The 24,001-nt window shown below is 36.5% G+C and overlaps 1 protein-coding gene across 1 annotated transcript; it reads right to left on the bottom strand.

Moving 5' to 3' along the window:
* Nucleotides 1–1,085: 1,085 nt before the first annotated feature.
* On the bottom strand, nt 1,086–24,001 carry LOC116770133 (uncharacterized). The gene is made up of 37 exons (XM_061527980.1): nt 23,862–24,001; nt 23,282–23,375; nt 22,976–23,192; nt 21,521–21,656; nt 21,281–21,413; nt 20,948–21,197; nt 20,691–20,878; nt 20,375–20,611; nt 20,157–20,278; nt 19,927–20,071; nt 19,614–19,762; nt 19,397–19,502; nt 19,215–19,330; nt 18,955–19,143; nt 18,650–18,812; nt 17,321–17,506; nt 16,743–16,914; nt 16,349–16,492; nt 16,113–16,189; nt 15,730–15,837; nt 14,403–14,480; nt 8,822–8,921; nt 8,509–8,610; nt 8,326–8,442; nt 8,061–8,174; nt 7,681–7,829; nt 7,211–7,314; nt 6,479–6,570; nt 5,009–5,098; nt 4,815–4,933; nt 4,596–4,723; nt 3,865–4,005; nt 3,567–3,747; nt 3,368–3,490; nt 3,164–3,287; nt 2,968–3,088; nt 1,086–1,461 (listed from the first exon to the last, which is right to left on the bottom strand). Exons 1-37 carry the CDS (start codon nt 23,891–23,893, stop codon nt 1,299–1,301), a joined length of 5,010 nt encoding a protein of 1,669 aa, XP_061383964.1. The 5' UTR covers nt 23,894–24,001; the 3' UTR covers nt 1,086–1,298.

The following is a 24,001-nucleotide window of genomic DNA, read 5'->3' as shown; positions in this document are numbered from 1 at the left end:
TGAACCCAAACAAAATCAGGCAAAACCAATTTATAGCATTTAATACATATAGGGACTTTCAGGTTGATACTCTTAATATTATTGGATTTTCAAAGGGATTAAAAATGGTTGTAGTAATACGTTCGGTTGTATAAAACACTTTGATCGAGTGACCACTCGAGACTACGTGTTATGATAGCTACTTCGTTATTATCTAACATCTGGTGATGTTCGTACCGCTCCATATAATATCAATTAGTAGCTGTTTATCAAGACCGGCAGCACATGCCTTCATGGATTAAACCAAATCACACACTAGCAAGATGGTGAATCATGTATGTGTATGTAATTTGTTTTATGATACAGCTTGGGTCGAAGAGTTTGACTTCAACAGGATCCAGGTACTGAAAACCACTACCGACTGCGCTGGTTCTTCTGCTGACAACTGGTCTTAATATTTATGATTTATCAATCAATATATCTTTAGGAAAACTAGACTACAGACTCTGAGACATACTATTGTACAGAAAAATGGAATGAATGAAAACAATACACTGTCTATTATTCTACTTTTAAATAAATAACCATAGTTATTACTAATGTTCTAGCCTCAGCAGTTAAATCGAGTTAATTTTCTTTTGCAAATGTAATCGTGCTACTCTGTTTGTTAATACATATAAAGTAAATTCGTATGTATTTATATTATATATTTAAATAACTGCTCCATATATTAAATAATAATCGTATAAGAGCTGAATGTAGAAGTCGAGTCATTAGACTATCTACATCGGCTCCGTAACAACTTCTTAGAGATCCTACAGACCCTAACAGCTCATGGGCATGATATATCTTTTGCAATACCTGTACACATCTCGTTGTCGTCGGCAATCACTATCAGGCGGGCCGAAAGCTCATTTGTCTTTTTTTTTATATTAAAAAACTATTTGGTTTCAATTTTATATACATAATTAATGTATTTTATTAACGTTAATTAAATTTTATTATCACAATGAGTATCAATAAAGAGATTACCTTTAGATATACACTCGTATATATGACGTACACATTCACATGTGCAAATTGACTTAATGGATTTAAACTCGGGCTTAATTTTGTTGAACGTATATTTTAAATAGCTTGTTTAACGGAACATCAAGGGTACAGGAGAGTTAATATAATATAAAAAAGGTTTTCTACTATTTCTTATTAAACTTTAAGGTATCCTCAACATTAATGTATCTATGTATGGTATAGCTACAGTCGCTACACACGTGTGATCTTCTCTCTTAACGTGGTTACTGGTATAGCATTGAATTTATTTAGGAAGGCAGTAAGTTGACATCATCAGTGTGGTCGTCGTGTACGTGTGAGGTTGTCCGGGCGACGCAGGCTCGAGCTCTGACGGTTGTTCTGCACCACTCACCTCCAGCTCCCCGGGAACGGATTACGGCCTCCCCGCAAGACACGGCGCCCTCCATCCAACTGAGAAAATAGTATTAGTATGCAGTCTGAGATTTAATTCTTTTACAACACAAATTGTTTAAAACAAATGCGTTTTTGATCTAGCCATGTGTTAAACGTTACATATATTTGAAAACCATTTAAAAAAGTATACATTTACGTGTAATCTTACGATAATATACTTCGAAAATCATATCTCAACGTCTTTGATCTGAAGCTCTAAGATATTTAAATCGCATATATTTTTTTGGATATATAAAATCTTCGTAAAAACATGAAAGTTATGTCTAGGTTCAGTGTTTGTGCCTCATTTGTAAGTTTTCATTTAGCATCTTGTAATTTTCTTTTGATATTTTTTCATCGTCCATAACTTTTCTGTAGTAACTATAATTTCTGGGGAGGTATGAATTTAACTCTACTGTGTTTAAATAAACAGAAGTAGCTTCTTGTTTCTTTGTTTGAGTTATGTGTCTGACGTAATTTAATTTTAATTATTTAATAAACTAGCTGTTGTCCACGGCTCTGCTCGCGTGCTGATCGCTTTTCGCATAAGCATATATATATCAAACTTAAAGTAACAACATACAGAAAAGAGATGTTAACAAATGATAGACAACCATAACCAACTAACGCCAATGAATGTTCGCACCGCATGGTAGTCATTACACAGCGGAGAATCTTAACACCGCGATCTAGTCTGATGACGTATTCTATCAACGCCATCTATTGAGCCCAGTGTTCAACACTTAAACCGCGCCCGCGCGCACTGAGTTATTTGTTATTTGTGTTACCTCTCATAAGTTTTAATATTAACATATATTAGAACATATTTTTAGTAACTAATATAATTATTTAACTATTAACTAATATTTAATATATAACTAATCAAGATTAAGTTGTAGTTATTAAAAGTTTTGAAGCAGTGCTTGGAGTAAATTTTCAATTGACCATAACTTCTTTTTCGCTTAATCGATTTTGACGAAACAAAGTTTTGACAATGCTCCTAATTATATGTAAACCAACTGTGAAAACCGCGTTCAAATCCGTTGAGTAGTTTTGAAGTTATAGCGTACCAGACAGACAGACAGACAGATAGACGAAAATTCAAAAAAAATGATTTTTTTGTTTCAATGACTCTTCTTTAATTGCCTCCTATCAATTTTTTGGAAAAATATTTAATGTAAAGACATTCGATTTTTACTGTCTTATTATATGTTTATTGATAAACAAAATGAAAACTGTTACGAGAAATAGTTTTTTTCAATATTCAATAATTTTACACAACCATTGATATAAGTAATAGTGAAACAGTGTTAATATTATTATAAATTAATAAAAATATCAAGAAAATATCAAGAAACAAATCTTACTTTGTGTAACTGCTTACAGCATCATTACAAATTTAACGGTGAGCCCTACAGCATACCCTTATGTCTATGACTTGTTGAAATAAACATGGATATTATGGATATGAATCGATGCCACGTATTATTACATAATTTTAATGTATAATTTTAACGATCATACTTAGCTGTGAACTGAAGATAAACACGTTCGCTGACACCAGGTGGCAGAGAAAGACTTGAAGGCCAAAGATCGAACTGCCTATCACCAGACCAGCTCGTCGCCAACTCGATAACAGCGGACGCTGATTGTTATATCAGTTGCTTTATTATATTTTTTAATATTAAAAAGATTCATCTTAGAACACAGGACCACTTACGACTGGAATGTTTGACAGTGAAGTAAGACTTCCGAGACGTGTTGTCAGACACGAAACCGAAGTCGATAACCTCTGGCTCCGTCTCAAGTATGGGCATGTCCATGTGTAATACAAGTGGAAGAGACTAAGTCGACAAAAAATTAAAAACCGAATTATAAAACGACAAGTCTCCAATTTGTGCTAACACTTTAAATGTTTAAATACCAATAACATAACGGCTTCGTGATCGGAAAAGCACAACTCAGTCCTAGTAATGGTTCTTGAAGGATACACACTGCCCTGCGAGGGCCACACATCATTGGTTTTTAAACTGAGCTCAACGACCATCTGTAAAATATTTTATCATTTAAGATATGAAAAGATCTATCACTAGATGGAAATGTACGAATTTAGATATTCCTACTTCAATGCAACTTCTCGGTGGCATTTGGACTGTTATACTCTCGGACTTGGTTCTGTCACCCTCGATGCAGTGAGCTTTACACATATGTCTGGAGAGTCCTAATAGCCAAGGCGCTCCTGTCTTAGCCGTAGTTTCTAAGGGCCCTTCCCCAGTGTTCTGTAGTTTCACCATTTTGCGAACTCTAATTTGAAATTAAAAACGTCTTTCAGTCTTGTTTTGTATGTTAGTTAATATGTAGGAGTATGTTGCACGATTATTACTTCTAAGCTAGATTTTATATTTGATATTTAACGCTCGCCTCATGATATCATCGGGGGGCAGATCCAGGGCACACAATGTCACTTGTATCTCGGAGTGAGTGATTCTGAGGTCGGAGTGTCGTTCAGCCTCACGCAGTGCCACGCACTGGACGGGTGGCGGAGGGCGGTACCAAGCTACACTGCATGCAAATGAAACAAGACACAAAGTCAAGGGGTGTCTGTGAAGGTTTATTTTGAGCTTAATTTAAATTATAAGTTAATATCTCAACAAAGCTTTGTAAAAAATCTGAGGTCGTGGTGGCCTGGAGGTTAAAGGACCATCTCTCATGCGTGAGGGCGCGGGTTCGAAACCTGGCAAGTACCAATGTGATTTTTCATAGTCATATGTACTTTCTAACAGTATTTAGACACCACTGACACGATGGTGAAGGAAAACATCGTGAAGAAACCTGGACTTATAATTTCAAATTATAAGTTTGAAATCGCCAACCCGTCTTGAGCAAGCGTGGTGATTAATGCTCAAACCTTCTCCATGTGAGAAGAGACCTTTGCTCAGCAGTGGGCTCCGATAGGCTGATGATGATGATGATTGTAGAAAATCTGTTTTATATGTATCTGTATCATCTCTACAAAGTATTGTTTATAAAGTATTGTGTCATCTCACCAAGGTATTGTTTGGTTGTATTTTAATACTACCCATGCGAATTATTCATACAAAGTACTATGATAGTATACTTTACGGAAAAAAATATATCGGTAATATTCTCACCCGCACTCTTTAACTGGTAAACTTCGAAGCATTAACGTGGAATAAGGCGCTACTTCATGATGTGGAAGTGACCGTATTGTTAATGAGGCACTCTCTCCCTCTTTTATCGACAACTGTAGCGGCTCGACCTTCGTGAACATTATTTTAAAAGTATATTTTTTCTCCTGTGATGTAATATTTTATGTTGACATCGATAAAAGTCAGTGAATAGAAGTAAACCTGATAAAACGAGTCGTCTTGTATTCCAAAGTCGGGTGCCAGATATAACTCCACACCTGTGTCCATTTCTTCTTCGTACATACTTTGTTCCGAAACCTCTTCTTCTATAAAACTTCTTGCTATTTTTTTTAACAAGAACTATAGTAGGTGATTATTAAACGACTTACATAAATATTCGAAAAAATCTAACACACAACTGAAGGCAGAGAGACAAGGACAGACACGAGGTAACACATCAACAAGACGCAGGTAGAGACGGAATGGAAGGTCTTGTTGTTTAAACTCTGAAATTTTCATTAATATATGAATGTTTAAATATTGAGAAATATTTTAATATTAGTAAATAAAGGCATTTAATAATTATATGTATAGATTATTTGGTTTCCGGCAAAAATCATGGATTTTCTCTCTCTACCTAACCAAATTTGAAACGAATCTACTAGGGCTGCCTTCGAAGTACGTTCCTAGAATGAATTGATGTTAGTTCTGGACAGGCCCAAATCTTTTAATAGGTTCTAAAAAGATTTAGCTGTTATGCTTTTCGCACCTACTTCTAACGCATACAAATCAACAACGAACCTATTCCTAGTGAGTTCATTAGTGAGCTCGTAAAACTTATCGATTGTGATGGCTAGGTCTTTGGGGATGTCGGTTTCCCAAGGAACCGTTAATTATAATTCGTAATTATAATAATAATTCCGGAGGACGACGCACAAAAATCCTCTGAGATTTTGTATTGTTTCTCATACACATCCATCATTATAGTCTAATTTGAAGCCACTTTAAGGATAGAGTAAAGCTTAACGTTTCATTTTATATTTAACTTTTGATTTAATGCCTTCTCTCACAAAACCCATTGATCGCTCGTTTGTTGTTATTTCTTTTTGCGCTCTGGCTATAGAAAGACTAACCGCTTCACGTATTACTTCTAGAACCCTATCGTGACGACGCAAATATTTACCGACCTCCAGCAATACCTTACATCTCACCAGCAAATGGTCAGCTGTTCCGACTGCCTCCCGCAAATATAGCAAGTTTTTTCAGATTTCAGATTCATACCAAAATTATTGCGATGCCTGAATAAGGCCAATTTAAACGTGATGTTAAGTAATTATCGTAGATTCAAGTTTTTTTGACGTTACAGATCGGTTGGTTATCTAAATAATTGAGATCGTTTAAATAACTATTCCATCTAAGGACAGAGTACGATGTTTACTATCAATTTTACGACCGAGAAATTTGAATGGTGCATTTTCCATAACCGTAGAAACGCATTAACCGCCTGAAGATAATCCCGGATCTTATGAAGTATATTTTGTTTTCCGCCTAATGAGACAGAAACAGTGAAATTTATTTGGTTTTGTCCTCAATCCATTCCTCCACTCACAGAATTTATACACTTCTTCCAATAGTCCTTGATAATATTTGGGGTTACGAGTCAGTATTGCGAGATCGTCAGCTAAAGCTAAAATGGATTCTGTGTATTTATTATTAAACTTGAAAGATATCTTCATTTTATCTCGTTACTGATTAGTTTGTCTACTAATATATTAATTACAATATTAAATATTATAGGCGATAAATAACAGCCTTGAAACAGTCCTACATTGCAAGGTAATTGTAAGTGCGTTAATGTAAATGTCAAATTCTATGACAAGTGTTACCATTTTCTTTAATAATATATGGATATACTGTCAAGTCGGCGCGTGAAGTATTCGTAATGTTTACGAGACGCTCGGGATCCGAGTGAGAGATCCTGGAATTAATTAAAATACCGAGTTATTATACAAGGGTTTAACGATTTATTCACGGTCTTATAAAAGACGAAAGAAGAGAAGTGATGAAATTTATTTTAATAATTCCCTAAAGATGCCTTTTTTTATAATACAAAAAAAACAAAAGAAGAATAATTTAAACAAACTATCAATAACCCCGGATCTAAAACATCAAAGTAAATAACAGCGACGCTATAGAACCGGCATACGAACTTATAGATAATTTGACAAATAATGAGATCTAAGATTTTCGCGAGTATTCATTTAAATGAAACTAGTATTATTCGGATTTACTACGCGGATTTTATTACGGTTGCTGCAAAGTAACCGAAACGTCGGGATTATGTAGTTTTTAAATAATAAAATCCGCGTAGTAAATCCGAATAATACTAGTTTCATTTAATTTGACCAACGTTAATTATTTTGCGACATAAAAATAAAAATATTGCAATGTCGAGAACGCTGTAAGTGGTTTTATATTACAATTAATACTTTTTAGAAGTTGCAAAAAAGTAGAAAAAATAATAGCCAATATATTTTAATGTAATGATAATGATTAGTTCTCTATTTTCAACTAAAATATATATATTTATTACCACCCACAGGATATTATAACTTTACCACAGCACGGGCCATGGAGAGTCTCGTGTTCGTAAGGCGAAGCTCAGCGGTGAGCCGACCACCTCCACCCACACGTCTATGACGAGCGGCTCCAACTGCTCGATCTGCGAACAAAACTTATTGTTAGGATAACTAGGGATAATTTGATGCATTTAGAAACGTCACCTCACAAATACTATAAAAAAGAAGGTATTTCGAAGGATAGTTCATTTCCTGGTTTGCTTTCGTACGGAACGGATCCTCGTTGTGAGGTGTCGTCGCTATCTGCAGTGAGTAGTTTTCAGTGTCATCACATTCAATTTATTAATGTTATGCGACTAACATAATTTATATTATTTATATGTAAAAGTTATCTCTGCAAATCCTTGTCTCAACGTTTTATCTGATTGATAACATTTTTGATTATTGTTATATAAATTTAAAGCTTGTTCAATCATCTCCCTTACATTAAAGGATGTGGAAGTTCTTACCAGTATGATGATCTGGTCGTAGTACAGACCCCAGGTGTCTGCGAACACTGAAACGCTGAAGCAGGCCGAGGTGTTGGCAGCCAGCATGCCGTGTGATGGAGAACAGGCCAAGGAGTACCCTGGGTGATGAACGGTCTCCGACCACTGGTCTAGTAAGATATTAACACTTGTCATACTACAATCAATACACAAACGTCTATAAATGAAAATTTGTTAGACTCACTTATAATTCCAATTGAAAACCTGATCTTTAAGACATATAAATTAACTCGCTTGTAAATCTATGTAAAACATTGATAAATTATTATCTTATTGTGTGTTATTTTCTTTCTATAGCTCACGTTATAACAAATTTCATATTTTGTTAAATGTATCCCTACCCTCCTCCCTGGTATGAACCGTCCTGTAACGAGGTCTCTTGTGCCTACGGACAGCGCAGCTCCAGCGAGCGTGCAGACGAGAAGTGTTACGGAGTGTCACTGGACGACTCCGGACTGGCAGGAAAATTAATAATGAACTTGTAATACGATGTAATCAAACATTCATAAATATTTGAATTGTTGATTTATTCACATAAGAATCTCGAACTCAAAATCATATGACAGACAGGGAAAGTAAATGTAGTGTATATATGTAAATACGAACCATTTCTTAACGGAAGACCAACGAACTGAATACAATAGGGCTCAACGTCTTCAGGCACCCTAGGCTTACATTGACCGGAACAAGGACATACGCGAGTAAGGGCCGGAGGAGCTTCCACTTGAATCGTTCAAGTTATTATAAACTCTCAACACACACATAATATGAAACATGTTCTATATTAACCTATTTCGACCGCCGGAGAATCCTCGGTGTCTCGGGTTGGTGGTTGCGGTTCCTTCTTGGGTTGAATGAAGACCATCTCATACTTACAGGTGCAAGTATTCTCTGACACAACAGTACGGTATTTATATATTTATGAAGATTCGTACTCTTAATGATTCACAAAAATATTCAGTAAACTTTTACAACAAACGAATATATATAATAATAATATTCTATTCATTAAGATATCAAGAAAGATATATAAGAATGACCATGACTATGACTATATATAATATATACACTTCAATAGATGTGATCATAAATAATTGCAGACCTTTTTGGAAAACTCTTTTACGATCGTATTCAGCAAACATCTCGGTGACTGAGGGTGACTGTGGCTTCCTTATTGTAATATTGGCAGCGATGTTTTCCTTCTAAAGTCGATAGTTTCACTTTAAATATTCCACACAATAGATATTGTCACTCAAAAAAACTTTGATTTAATCACTATTATAAGAAAATATATGTTTGAAGTTAAAGTTAAAATATTTTATTCATATGGACTTTATAGAACAACTTGTAAAACGAGTAAAATAAGCTAAACATATACATATGTATATCTCTGGACAGAGACTACACAAACCATATATATATGTCGGCGTTAATGATAAATATGTTATAATTAAAATAATACTAATTATTACTCAATTGATTTGTTGGTTTCGTTAAATAACTTTTGATTGTAAATAATAATTTTAGTTTTATTTAGAAGTAAAACGACTCGGACTTCATCCACCAATCAGTGAATCAGGTGAGTTGTGAAGGGAGGGGACGGCTCCTATATAAGCTGGGCTAATCGTCGATGAGCCAGTGGTGGCTCGGCAGCCGTCCTGTTCACAACTCATAATTGTGGTCAAGGGATCCGCCTGAATCATCTACTTATTTTAATAAGTACTATAAATGGAGGATAATTCTCTCAACCGTGAGACTTCAGAGCCACCTAGCTCGCCCATACTCCAATCGCGAGCCTACATCAGAAGCGGGATGGATCCAGCAGGTCCATCGGCTCACGCAAAAGGAGGAAATGTGCCAAAGAACTCGAATACCCTTCTGGCACTGGCCAGCTTTCTGGAAACATTATCTAAACAACAACAGGCCAGTATGCAAGCAAATGACGATTTCCTTGCAGGTTTACTTTTCAATTTGATTTCAACAAACACAAAGGCCAAGGTTAAGTGACATCTATATCGCATCGTTTACCCCAGACGGGAACGTGCCTAAAAGGGACTGGTGCTCCATGTTGACCAAGCAAAAAAATCACTGGAATATAAGTGACTCTGAAATTTGTACCAAAATAGCTAGATTGTTAGAAGGCTGAGCTAAAACCATTGGGAATACATGGCCTGTCAAGTCATCAGTGTGAAAAAACACGCGAGAAGCTTTAATATAAACATTTGAACCTGAAGCTAGATACTCTAATGACATATTAAAACTAAGGATTTCAGGTTGGACACAGCGCATCCAGTCAAACCCATAAAAAAAGGCGTGGCAGATCTGGAAACGTGTAATAAACAGCGATAAGGAGAAGGATGCTGTTGAAGCAGTAATTGGCGGTGTAGATAATGAATACTTGCGGCTTCGTCTTTTGTCAAGTAAATATACAACCATCTACTATAAGACCTCGAGAATTTAGATCAAGTGAACCACCAATAAAGCGTCCCAGATTACGAACAAATCGTGAAGAATCTGTGGTTTGTTTGAGGTGTGGAAAAGCTGGGCATATTCAGACAAACTGTAACATAATAACTGATATTGTGAGTGATTCTCAACCATTGTTGAGTTCTAGTTTCGACAGAGCGGAAGGATCCAAAACCACGTGCAATTACCGTGGCAAAATTGGGTATGTAGAATCTACATGTTTCGGAAAAGGTTAGTGAAGTTTTAAACAAGGTCGACTTATTGAGGGAACATGGCGGAATGTTGACTCCAATGAATATAAGCGTGGGCAACTTTAACTGCGTGGCATTCTACGACAGCGGTGCTTCCCGGTTTTTGGTAAGACGGTCTCTGGGCTCTTCCTTTCCACAAAAACGAGAGTAATGTCTATTGATGTTCAAGGGGTGGGTAGGGGGAGCGTTCCAATATTGTCGTGTCAACGGGTGAAGACTTTGTGCAATTGTTTAAGATCATGAAACTCTTTGTGACGTTTTAATTGGTGCAGATTTGGTTGTAGGAACAGGACTGACTGTGCTCATTGCGGAGGAGGGTGCTGCTGTGGTAAGACATTCTACTATTGATACAACGTTAACTTTTGAAATACCCTTTCCAGATATTGACACCGATTTGGCCAGCGAGGCGGAGATTAGGGAGTTGAAGGGTCTTTTGGCCAAATACTGTGCTACATTTGCTACCGGAATACCAAAAGCCAAAGTGGGGACAGGAAATTGACACATACAACTCAGGGACCCAATTGGAGTGGTTTCAAGACGACCTTATAGGATGACACCAATGGAGCGAAGGAGGGTTGAAACTATTATTGTAGATTTAATTGCCAGTGGTGTGATCCGTGAAAGTGCTTCTAATTTCGCAAGTCCTGTGGTTCTCGTCAGGAAGGGGAGTGGCGAGGATAGGATGTGCACGGGTAACCGTGAACTTAATGTAAACACTATTTCTATCAAGCTTTCATTGCCCTGGATGGACTCTACGAATATACGGGAATGCCTTTTGGATTAACTGGCGCTCCGGAAGTGTTCCAACGGGCAGTCATGACTGCTCTGCGGTTGTTACTGGATAATATTTTGGTCTATATGGATGACGTCTTGATAAAATGTCAGAGGGTTTGCAAGCTCTTGAAGGGGTTTTGGCTGCTTTGACAGAGGTTGGATTGTCAAAATAAAACGCGGGAAGGTGTTCCTTCTTTAGAACAGCAATTAATTGTCTCGGTGACCTGATATCAAATGGTGCTGTGCGCCCGGGTCCGAGAGGGGTCGAAGCGCTCTAGAGGTCTCCTGTGCCAGCCCGTGTTAGGTAAGTACGTCAATTTTGTGGATTAGCAGGTTACTTTATACGTTTTATACCATCATTTTCCGAACGTGTATTACCACTTTATAATTTGACCAAGAAGGATAATAAATTCGAAATGACAGCTGAATGTGGAAATACCAGACTTGACGTAGTTCGGCGTCTAACCTTGGCACCAATACTAACCATTTTGAAGATTGACTAAACGAACTATATACAGATGCAAGCAGTACAGGTCTTGGCGCTATCCTTATCCAAATAAACGAGGGTAAGCAACATCAAATAGCATATACGAGTATGAGAATAACGATTCTAGAAAGTCACTACCATGCTTATGAATTAGAAGCTCTTGCAATAGTACACGCCGTAAAACACTTCAGACAGTACCTTTATGGAAGATATTTTAGTATAGTCACTGACTGTAATGCCATAAAATCTTTATCTCATGAACTTTTACCAAGAATTCACAGGTGGTGGTTATTTTTAAAACATTACAATTTCTAAATTGAATATCAACAAGATTTTTCAGCAGAAATCGTATTATGTGTATTAACTTAATTCAAAATATAGATCCATGGCTTAAGGTCGAACAGCGACGTGATGCTGTTCTTGCCGTGTTAATTAAAAAAATTTGGAAGTGGCGACACGATGACCGCTTAACGTCTTCATGACCTTGTTTTGGAGCGTAAATACCAGAATGAAGAACCAGGATCCAAAAAATGGAAGCATGTAGTTCCCAAATAATATCAGTGGAGCATTATTAATTGCTATCATACTGCTCTGGAACACTTCGGGTAGGAGAAAACTTGTCAAAAATTCGTGAAATTTATTGGTTTCTTGAAATGTCCACAACCGTAAGGCGATTTATTGATAATTGTGCCATTTGCAAAACGAGCAAAAGATGATCAGGAGCCAAACAGATACAAATGTATCCTATTGAGAAGAAATCTATCCCATTTGATACGATTCACATAGATGCGACGGGGCGCCTCACTAAGAAACATGATAAAAATGAATATGTAATCGTAATAATCGATGCTTATACAAAATATGTAACCTTGACTTACGCAACTAATAAGACAGCAACCAGGGCGCTTCGTGCACTAGAATACGTGGTTTCGTTATTTAGGACACCTAGACAAATAATTAGTGATCAAGATACAGCTTTTAAAGTCGAATTTGAATTTTGTAAATTTCATGGTATTTATCAACATTACATAGCTCCTGGCGTAAGTCGCAATAATGGACAAATTGAACGTGTAATGGCAGTAATCAAAAATGGGTTAACGATTATGCGAAACTACGGAACTAAGGATTGGAAGAAAGGTTTGAATTCTCTCGAACTAGCAATTACTAGCAATTAATTGCACTAAGCACAAAACTACGAATGTATGTCCTATAAAAGCTTTAACTGGAAGACAGTGCGCAGTACCTGTAGAACTACTTACGTTAATAAACGAAGATGAAAGGATAGTAAATTGAAGTCAACTCGATGATTACATTGAGAAGAAAATTAACGTTAGGAGAACTCAAGATAAATTAAGGTTGGACAAAGGAAAGGCTAAAGTAAAGGAAAGGTTAAAGTTATAAGATTGGAAAAGGGTGAAATTGGATTAGATCTTAAATACCCTGATGCATATGAAATCAAAAAAAAATATATATTGCCTAACGATCGATATCAAATTGAGATAGTTGGAATAGAAAAAAAAGGGGTTTCTCACGAACAACTGCGGTTAGCTCCAATACCAGATGAAAATGCGATAATTACAGGGTTCCGTGTCGGCGTTGGAAGGTTTGTCAGTTGTTGGATCAAGCTTAACTCGAGTAGAAGTTGCGTAGAAGTTGGTGATCAAAGTTTCACACAAAATACTAATTCTATCAATTCATCAAAAGATTAAAAGTTTGCAGTTTTACGCTTTTAAATTTTGTTGAGGACAGGGTCCTCCAAAAGCCTCCAAAATAATGGGTTGTATAGATTTTGTTGAGGACAGGGGCCTCCAAAATCATGGGTTGTATCGATTTTGTTGAGGACAGGGGCCTCCAAAATAATGTTTTGTATAGATTTTGTTGAGGACAGGGGCCTCCAAAATAATGTTTTGTATAGATTTTGTTGAGGACAGGGGCCTCCAAAATCATAGGTTGTATAAATTTAAATCATGGGTTGTATAAGTTTTGTTGAGGACAGGGGCCTCCAAAATCATGGGTTGTATAAATTTCGTTGAGGACAGGGGCCTCCAAAATTATGGGTTAAATAGATTTTTTTGAGGACAGGGACCTCCAACAATATGACTTAAATAAATTTTACTGAGGAAAGCCGGTTTCAAGATTTTAGAAGCAAAGTTGAGCAGCTGAGCAGAGGAACCTCCAAATTTTGTTGAATAGATTTTTTAATAGGTCGAGGGCGACCTTTGTGCAGAATGGCCGTGTCGGCGTTAATGATAAATATGGAATAATTAAAATAATACTAATTATTACTTAATTGATTTGTTGGTTTCGTTAAATAACTTTTGATTGTAAATAATAATTTTAGTTTTATTTAGAAGTAAAACGACTCGGACTTCATCCACCAATCAGTGAATCAGGTGAGTTGTGAAGGGAGGGGACGGCTCCTATATAAGCTGGGCTAATCGTCGATGAGCCAGTGGTGGTTCGGCAGCCGTCCTGTTCACAACTCATAATTGTGGTCAAGGGATCCGCCTGAATCATCTACTTATTTTAATAAGTACTATAAATGGAGGATAATTCTCTCAACCGTGACACTTCAGAGCCACCTAGCTCGCCCATACTCCAATCGCGAGCCGACATATATAGTGTTTGTATATAAATATATATATATAACGATATGTACATAAAATAAATGCTAAAGTCGACATCTTCTGTTACGTCTTACTCACTTGCAACATCTTGATCGAGACAAATGAATCAGTGTGCTCTCCTCCACCTATAGGAAACTCCACAGACACCTCCACACCCTGTACGGTACGAGCAAATACATTCACTTACATTCAATTTATCTAAAAAATTAACAACAACGAGGCTGGCGGTTGTCTTTTAAACATTTACTTATATAAAAGTTAGTCGATGTTTTGATGTACAAACTCAATAATCTTAACATGTCAAACATCGCAGGTTTAATTTTGTCGTCACTGAAAGTTGATGAAACTGTGAGCGAAAACTTTTAGTTCGAAAACTCGTAAAAGAGGAACACGGAAGGATCACTTTTAACGAAGTGTTGAAGTTCTGTTGAAGAACATTCACTCGTACTTACAAAATGTATTTTAACTTAACAAAATACAATGTATTGTAACTTAACAAAATACATTGTTTTCTTAACCCCTGGTGTATAATGTTAAACGAACCGGAAGTCAAAGTAAGCGGACCGACACCGAGTATATCGTTCAAATGGATTAAGTCGATCATTATTTAAAGAAATGTGACGTAAGAAAAAACAATATATAATTTCGAGAACATTCAGGAGATAAAAAAAATTGTTCCCGAGAACATTAAGAACATCCAGGAGATAAAAAAAATTGTTCCCGCTGTACTAGGATTGATAAATTGTCATTATTGAAATTTTAGCTGAATTGTAAACATTGAAAAACGTTGTTACAAAAAATTCTCGTATAAAGGGATACCTAATATTCAATTTTTTGGTTTGGTTGTTTTAAATATAGCCTTGATCCGTGCAAAAAGACGTGCTCAGTATATTCTGCCAATGTCGTGTAGAGTGAAGAAGACACGATCCGGGATTGACTTATGAATGCAATAATTTCAAGTTATTAATGTTTCAAAATATATACAATTTATGATTACTTCAAATTGACAAATGAAATGTATGAAAGTATATTTTAACATGAAGTTGGTACATTCTGTACAGTATTGAGGTGCAAGGCAACGAACACTAGGAGAGCATCAAGACAGAAAAGTCTTTAACATTTCAAAGTCCAACGTAGATGATTGTCATATGATACCAGGGACCTTCTTTTATGACGTCTTTAAAATATATATTTTCGTTACATATAGACATGTTTCATCGTCTAAAAAGGTTTCTTTCCATTTTATCTATTTTAATAAATACACGCGAAAATCTAAGATATCATTATTTTTTGATTATCCTTCACATTCATGTCTTTATATTTCAGTTCAATGTATATCAGTAAATTAATTATTCTTTCGATTTTAAAGATATAGTCAAGTTTTCTAAAAGAAATTAAATCTTACTGAAACGGCAGCGTCAATTAACAAATACAACGGTTTGTAGGAATGAAGGACGTGAGCTCTGCGGACGAACAGGCGACGCCTGACCACACTCTTGGCTTCCAAGGTCACCTTAAAAGTTACAGACGTGTTTTAATCACAGAATTCTATATATTTTAATATTCACTTCGAAAGAAAAACGGAAAAAGTCACAATAATATTCAATAAGACAGGTGAGAGAAAGGGAATTGATCAGAAAACAATTTGTAGCATGTCACGCTCACGACGCAGATCACCGACTCGTGTTTTTGATACATTTTGCTGTCTGGATATTTAAAAAAATTTAATTAAAGAGATGTCAAATATAATATTTATGTATAATAAATATTTTGTTTGGCAGATAATACCATTACAGTAACTTGAGAGTAACCACCGAGCTCGAACTCGTCGGGTATGAAGACTATTCTTAAGGCGTCCTTCTCTTCTGAAAAATTATATAAATAACTACTAAATTTTAACATAATACTATAGGCTGATACAACAGCTCATTCTGCCTGGCCGAGAATAAGATTAATTTCATTCCATAGAGTACATTCCACTGTAGTTTTATAAAAAGATACATCAAACTTTTCAAAATAACTACCTAGAGCTGGTTCCCACGACACGTGAGTTGGTATCGGGGTGGTGTTAGTAATTCGAAGACGACAACAGGAGGTATCTCCCACGGTGAGGGCAGACCTCGGACGTAACACAGCCGTGGAACTAGAGTCGAGGGCACAGCCGACACCTGGCGGAAATGAGGAGTTATACACCAGGACCTAAAAGAACCCGAAAGGCTGCTGGTTGAAAACCATTTCATAACAATGACATATGCAAAACAAGAAATCGTCTTATGAAAATTTAAATTTAGTGCATATATTCATCTAATAAAATCAAAGGACCTCCTTCAAGTGGATCGCTATTGAAATTACTCGGAATCGAATACTATGAGATGTCACAATGGATTCGCCCGCAGACTTTGTTAATGAGTTATGTACATTCTGTTCTCTTGTCTCCTCCACAGGGCAGCACGCTAAGGACGATTCGCGGTGCCAGTACTCGGTAGGTGACGAGAGAAGCGCGCGCCGCCGACCCTGGGACGCTTTGGACGGAGCTAGTGTCCGGGGCTGTCCGCCTGACCTGCACCAGGGTCGACACGCAGCCATCCGACTGAAACGAACACTCAGCAGCTAATGCTTTATCACAGTAGAGACATCAGGGAGAGGAAATGAAATGGTAACACTTTGATGAGGTCACACACATATATTAATAGCAAAGAACCTCCTGCCATACAATGAAATACGCCCTGCAGAAATAATATGAGCAATGAATAATGAAACTGTATATTTCGGATAAGACTACACAATTTTTTATTTTGACATTTTCCCGACGTAACGACAACTTTATACCAACCGTGAACAACAACAAAATGATGTTAATAATAAAATCAGGTAGTTGAGTCCGAAAAACATACTTTCATTTTTAAAATGCATTCGCGATAATTTAGATATCATTAAAATGAGCAATAAATTTAGAATAAACATAAATTTTAAAAAATGTATTATATTAGTCCTACATCCGGGGCATTGGCCTGGTAGTGGAGAGTGATTCTCTGCTTGTGTCTCAAGGCTCCCCGGGACGGAGTCAGTAACAGGCAGGTGCAGCTCCGACTGCAGCAGTCCACACACGGGGGACGACCCTCACACGCCAGAGACACGGCACGCTCGCGGTACCAACGATGACACGCGCCCCACCAGTGTATCTGATATACAGAAACAATTACTGACACTTACTAAAAATAGACTCAAATAACCACTCCATACTTATAAGGTAAGGTAATAAAATAAAGGTACAATTCTTATATTTTTACTTGCTTTCTTTAATACATTATACAATACCAGTGTTTACAGAGATTTATATTCTGTTTTGATTTATATATTTTTTAAATTGTTAACAGCGCTGTCTATCAAAAGTAAATAGAAACGTCATCAACCGATCGCTACTAGCGTGGCCTCCAGCTACTTTGACCGTAGCAAGAACAACTCGCTACTTATTGTTCATACAAACATGTCAGGGCAAGCTTCGTTCTAGAAAACGCTGATTCAATTAAGAAGTCATCAACACGGTGCTGTTGACTTTAGAGAGATTATTTGTTTATGCTCGTTTATGGTTTAAACATTTTTTTTCACTATTCAATTTCGATTACTTACGGAGCGCAAGTGAATATTTTGTAATATTTTATTAATTTGCTTTGTAAACGAAATATAGAAAATAACATTTGTCAGCCCTGAACTCTGTGCTGCTAATGTGGGTTCAAATACGATCATACATTTTATCGACGTTATATCAAATCAAAAAAACGGCCCTGGTGGCCTGGAGGTTAAAGGCCCGCCTCTCACACGTGAGGGCGCGGGTTCAAAGCCTGGCAAGTACCAATGTGATCTTTTCATATGTACTTTCTAAGAGTATTTAGACACCACTGACAGTTGGTGAAGGAACACATCGTGAGGAAACCTGGTCTTATAATTCAAATGATAAGATTGAAATCGCCAACCCGTCTTGAGGAAGCGTGGTGATTAATGCTCTCACCTTTTCCATATGAGAAGAGGCCTTTGCACAGCAATGGGCTTCGATAGGCTGATGATGATGATGATAAGAATTTCAAATCTCTGTCTACGCTCGTGATTGTAAGAACATAATATAATTGTTATAAAATATTTTTATATAATATAGAAATATAAAATAATTTAATCTAAAATAATTTCAAATACAAAAAATTACAACATTAAAACACATGTACGGACTCAAATCACTACCTCAATGTTTAATCCTGTGTCTGTTTACATTCGAATGGTCTAAAGAATTAATTATGTTTTATCGAAATAAGAAACCCATCGTGTAATACATGCTGGTGAGTGTCATTGAGTACGGCCAACTCGGTCCGTACGGCCACCCCCGGGGGGAGCACTCCAAGCCAGCAGCGGGTTGGGCGGAGGCCCGGGGCTCGTTCACTGCACCAGCGACTCACGGCACACGACACGCACCAGGCGGACTGCTCCGACCTCAGACTGCACACAGACACACGAGACACACTCGGATAACATCGCATCATTGCTACCGACAACTGTTTTATATATTTATTATATTTTATTATATTTAATAAAATTCATTTTAATTTATCAGAAGTCATTTCGATATATTAATGTGTACCGTATATATGACGTGTCAGGAAACTCGTTCGGTAATTCTGTCAATGGTAATGTAGCAGATATGAAGTGTGCGCGTCCCGGCGTCAGCCTCGGAGGTCCCGGAGGCGGTGTCATCATTTCGAAATGCGCTTTTACACTTGATATTCCGCATAACTGCGTAGCGCGAAGCTTGATCGTCACTGATTTAATTCTGAGGGATATGTTTCAGTATAATCCGAGTAATTCTCTTCAATGGAGTATATTGATACTCAAAATCGCTACCTTCGAGAATGAGGCAGTAGTAGTAGGGGAGGGTCGAGTGCGAACCTCACGGGAACCACGGTCCACCACACTTCCATTTCAGCACACACTACATCACACACTTCGCGTGACCAGCTCTACCGAGTTAGATGATTTGAGTTATATATAAATTTAATGTATCATATTGTTGTTTTAAACATTACCTTGGACACTCCCGGAATGGCTTCTTCATGAAGGACATTTATACTGACGATCATAGGATTGTAATCCGCTGGGAAACTTTCTTTAGGGATATCGGTTAAAATCAACCTGTAAAGAAAATAATTTGTGAGAAGATTAAAAAAAAACATCACGGATAAAGCATGTGATTCTATAGTGACAAATGTTGGTTGTTGTGCTACATTTAACAGCTATAGTTACATAAGCACAGCCCTTCGCAACCCAGGAGTTCCTCCTGCATCTGGTACTCGGACACAGAGCTCAATATGACGACGGGGCTCGAGACGACCTTGCGGTGGCTCCACGTGCACGGTTGACGAAGGGTCGCCCTCAGCTTGCTTGTTGTCCATCTAAATAACCAATTCATAATATTTCAAGCCTTATTATATTTATTTCTTTCAATGAAAATAACATCCTCAATATTTGTTCGCACTGTATTTAATAGTAACATAATATTTTGAGAATATTGTCAAAAAAGACTTGATATCAAAGTTCGTCACGTATGATTTGAGACCTCTGTCTTCATTTCTTGTTTAGTACGTAACGCGCCGGGACAGAGGTCGCTGTCATTATCTTCGCCTTCTTGATAATACGATGGATCCCAGCAGGAACAAACACCCCATGGCCTGACACTCCATTGATAGTTATAAGACAAGGAACTGAGGAGGTAAAGAGGTCTCTGGAGAATTAGTTAGTCCAAAATAAATAAGTTTTAATTTAATTGATACTTAATAATTATCGTACCTGTGGTTGCAAATTGTAACCGTAGCAGAGAGAGATTCGTTTGGAAAACTGGTTCCGAGGTGAACGTAATACTCACAAGCCGGATCATCTTCACTACATATGTCATAGTCTTTATCTTGAGCCTATTTATGAAATATATTCTTAAATTTGGGAACGGCTACTCTTGAGATGTAAAATATTTAATTATTAAATAAATCATATATTAAAACTAAAGTAACCTTCAAAGTTATGTGTTTAGGAGAGAACAATAAAGCATCAGCGACCAGGTGCAGTGGTCTTACGATTGCTGTCGAACACAATATTCTTAACGACGCCGTGTGTAGACCTGGAGTGTCGGCACGACAGAGAGCAAGGCCTTGTACCGTGCCTCCTCCACACCATCTTACCGGCGTTAAAAAGAAGCGGTCCGCTACTACACCGTACATTGGAATGTTGTCTCTTGTACCAATAGCTACCTAAGCCGGTTGACATTATTTTTTCTATTGAATAGTAATTATATTATATTTAAATTCTATTTTACGATAAGTGAGGTACTTCAATAGAATATTCCAGCCACGCATCTTCTGAGAGTAAAAAAAAAGAACTGTGTCGTTCTCCACACTTCAGTACAAACGGAGTTTGATGTACGTCACCCAACAAACGAGCTCCTAGGTCGAGAACGTCTGACACTGTCTTTGTATATTCGGGTAACGACAGTTGAAGACTTCCGGGAGGATATATTACTGTAAAGATTCACAGTTTATCAATTCGTTCCATAAAAATGAAGAGTGTAAATAATAAAAATCACGGACTATTAAGCGTTGGCGGTTCCATGTAGCATACGATGGGAATAATGAGTTTCTGTCCCGAAGAAACTCGAACAAAAAGTTGATCGCTCAACTCACGAACATCTTGGGGTCGAAAATGAATCTTTATTTCAGCAGCGGATCCCGAAGTGACAACGAGCCGAGAACAGAGCTCCACGTCCAGCTCGGGACGTTTAGGAGGACGTACAGAAACACGCATTTCAAATTTTGATACATTAATTAACCTTAAAGTATGCTAGAAAAGACAACATTATTTTATAGAATATAATGTGAATACGATATTTTATATAAAATAATTAAACCTTATTATTCAAGTACCGTATGAAGCCGTCCAATATCAAAGTTTAGAAATTTTAATTGCGAAGGAATACAAATTATATAATCAGGAACAGGTGTGGCTGAAGACGATGACGGAGATGGAGCCGGTGATATTTGTCTCACTGGTCCCCAGCTGGAACCAAAATCAAGTTCACTGTTCATTCAAGTTCATCAAGTTCATTCTATGCGAACGGATTTAGTGACTAGGAACAGCTAGTCGCTCAATGCAGATAGAGAAACCTGATAGACTGCAGACTACTGTCATCGGATATTTGTAGAGGTGTTGGCGGGTGTATCTTTGATCCTGTGACTTTAATTGTTGCAAGGTTTCCAGAACTACCATTAAGTATATTTCTCACCCAAAGGTTATTGTCTCCTACAAAATAAGTTTTATTTTTTTATATAAATATAAACAAAGATACTAAATATAACAGTTAGTTTTATTTAATATTTCTAAAGGTAAATTAGTCGGGCCTTTGTTTATATAATCCATGGAGTGAAATATATTTCTTACATCAAACTACAAATCTCGTGATATTTTAAAAATTTTCACTTTTTATTGATTGTTATATAGAGGGAAAATTCAATCATATGCCACAAAATAAGCTATCGCAGACCAAGCTTCTCCGTCATCATGAACTTTTCACTACAGACTTCCAGACCACAGACCAGACGAGATAGCTTTGATCAACTCCTAGGAACGTGAGCGGTAGGACGGACGAATAATACTTTATGATGGGTCCGCCGATATCACAATAAGTGAAAAGTTTTAGTTACATTGTTCACAGTTTTCTCAAAGAAAAGGTTACCGAGGTCAGTGTGTAACATATGCGCCATGTTATGAGCATTACAAAAATGGCAGAGGCTACTGGACTGTGCGCCCGTACCCAAATGGTATTTGTTAGTAGCATTGTTTTGAATATTCACGAATAACTACACAGAAAATAAACCATTTTGATGATTTTAATTATGTCTTGTATGTAAGTGTAGAACATACAATATGATTAATTATTTATTTATGACCAAAAAATCGCAAAAGGATGACAACCAATTATAAAAAACGAGAAAGTCAATATTGCGGTCACCACGAGAGATAATGTGATAGTGCGGTCACAACTAATTTCAGAAATGAAGCAGATTCTTGGGACGATGTAGAATTTAAAGGCACGGTCAGTAATAGAGAAACTTCAAAATGTATGTTATAATAATACACTACATGTTTTAATACTTTAAATTTATATTTATTGTTGTGTAGTCCGAAAACTTTAAAAAAATAAATTGATAAATCAAATCTTCCATTAATACGAACTTAACAAGCCGAAAATTTATTTGCTCTCTTAATCTCAAATACCTCATGTGCTATTTGTTATTAGCCCCTCCCTCATATCACCGATTACATACTACAAGACGTTATTGACATGAGAATGATAGTCATGAATTGATAATCTCATTAATCTAAAATGCTGAGCTGAAAAAATTTCAATGCTTAGAAAATTTCAGCTTCGAGTAGCATCTTAACCATTTTCTAGCAACAAAATCAACAAAAGAATCGATAGATAGAATACAACAGACATAAACCGATGGTTTGAAATACATAGAAATATATATAGAATCGATGATAACTTGCTTAAGTAAGACGGACAAAACAAGACAAGATATATATTTGTGTGATAATCTTCATGAACTGACGCTAACCAGATGCATCCTGTTTCAGCGTCGGTTTTAAATCCTTCCTTCCTATTAGGCCGACAAGTTTCTTCCACTTGCTATGATGATCATTCTGCAAGATCCTGGGAGAATGGAGTCTGTAAATATTTGTAAGTGGTTCCTTCGAGAGGCGTTTCGCATGTTCATCTCGTAATTTTAACTCCTGATTATTCAATACTTTGTTGTCTTCAGACAACTTTTCTACCTGATAATATTAGATTTTGTAGTTAATATTTTTCAATAAAATAAAAACTAATGTAACATTTATATCTCAGAATGAACTGAAGGAGGTACCCAGTCACTGTTGTCCTCAACGACTTTTGGTAAATAGTTCGAGTCGCGGAACACCTCCTGAAGAACAGACTTCACGTCTGCACATACTGCGTCCCTGCGAGTCAATAGATACGGTAAATGAAATGCTTACATTTTAATGTTTTTTTTTAAGTTATAAATACTGCAAGTTTATAAAACTATGTTCGTCAATATTTTAAATACTTAATACACGCGAATATATACATACATTATACATATGTATACATAATAATTTACATAGATGATTAAAAAAATGTCACTTCTATATTTTTACTAAATTAAATAATATTATGATATGCACAAAATATACTCTTTATGTTTTCGTTAAATATCTATTAACGATACACATTTAATTTCACTTCCAACGCTTAATTAATACAAAGCGTATTTTTTTATTATTTCAAATTAATTTATGATAAGAAGAGGAATTGAATCAGGAAGGAATAAAATTTTGGAACTTCTAAACTACTTTAAGCAAAACGCACATTTTGAAAATGTGTGTTTTTATTGTTTTCTTAAAGTGACATTCTTTAAACATTGGACTTTATTTTACTGTACTTACTTGTCAGGTAATAATGGCAACTTATCAGCCATGTGTGATATATATAAACTAAATACAATCTAAGGATCTATAAAAACAATAACAGCAAATAATTATTATTCGAGTTTACTAAAACATCTCACAGTAATGGTAGTCTGAAA

The sequence above is a fragment of the Danaus plexippus genome (assembly GCF_018135715.1).
Source record: "Danaus plexippus chromosome 13 unlocalized genomic scaffold, MEX_DaPlex mxdp_40, whole genome shotgun sequence".
Taxonomy (NCBI): domain Eukaryota; kingdom Metazoa; phylum Arthropoda; class Insecta; order Lepidoptera; family Nymphalidae; genus Danaus; species Danaus plexippus.
Note: the sequence above shows the minus strand (reverse complement) of the source record. Positions and strands in the feature narration are given on the sequence as shown.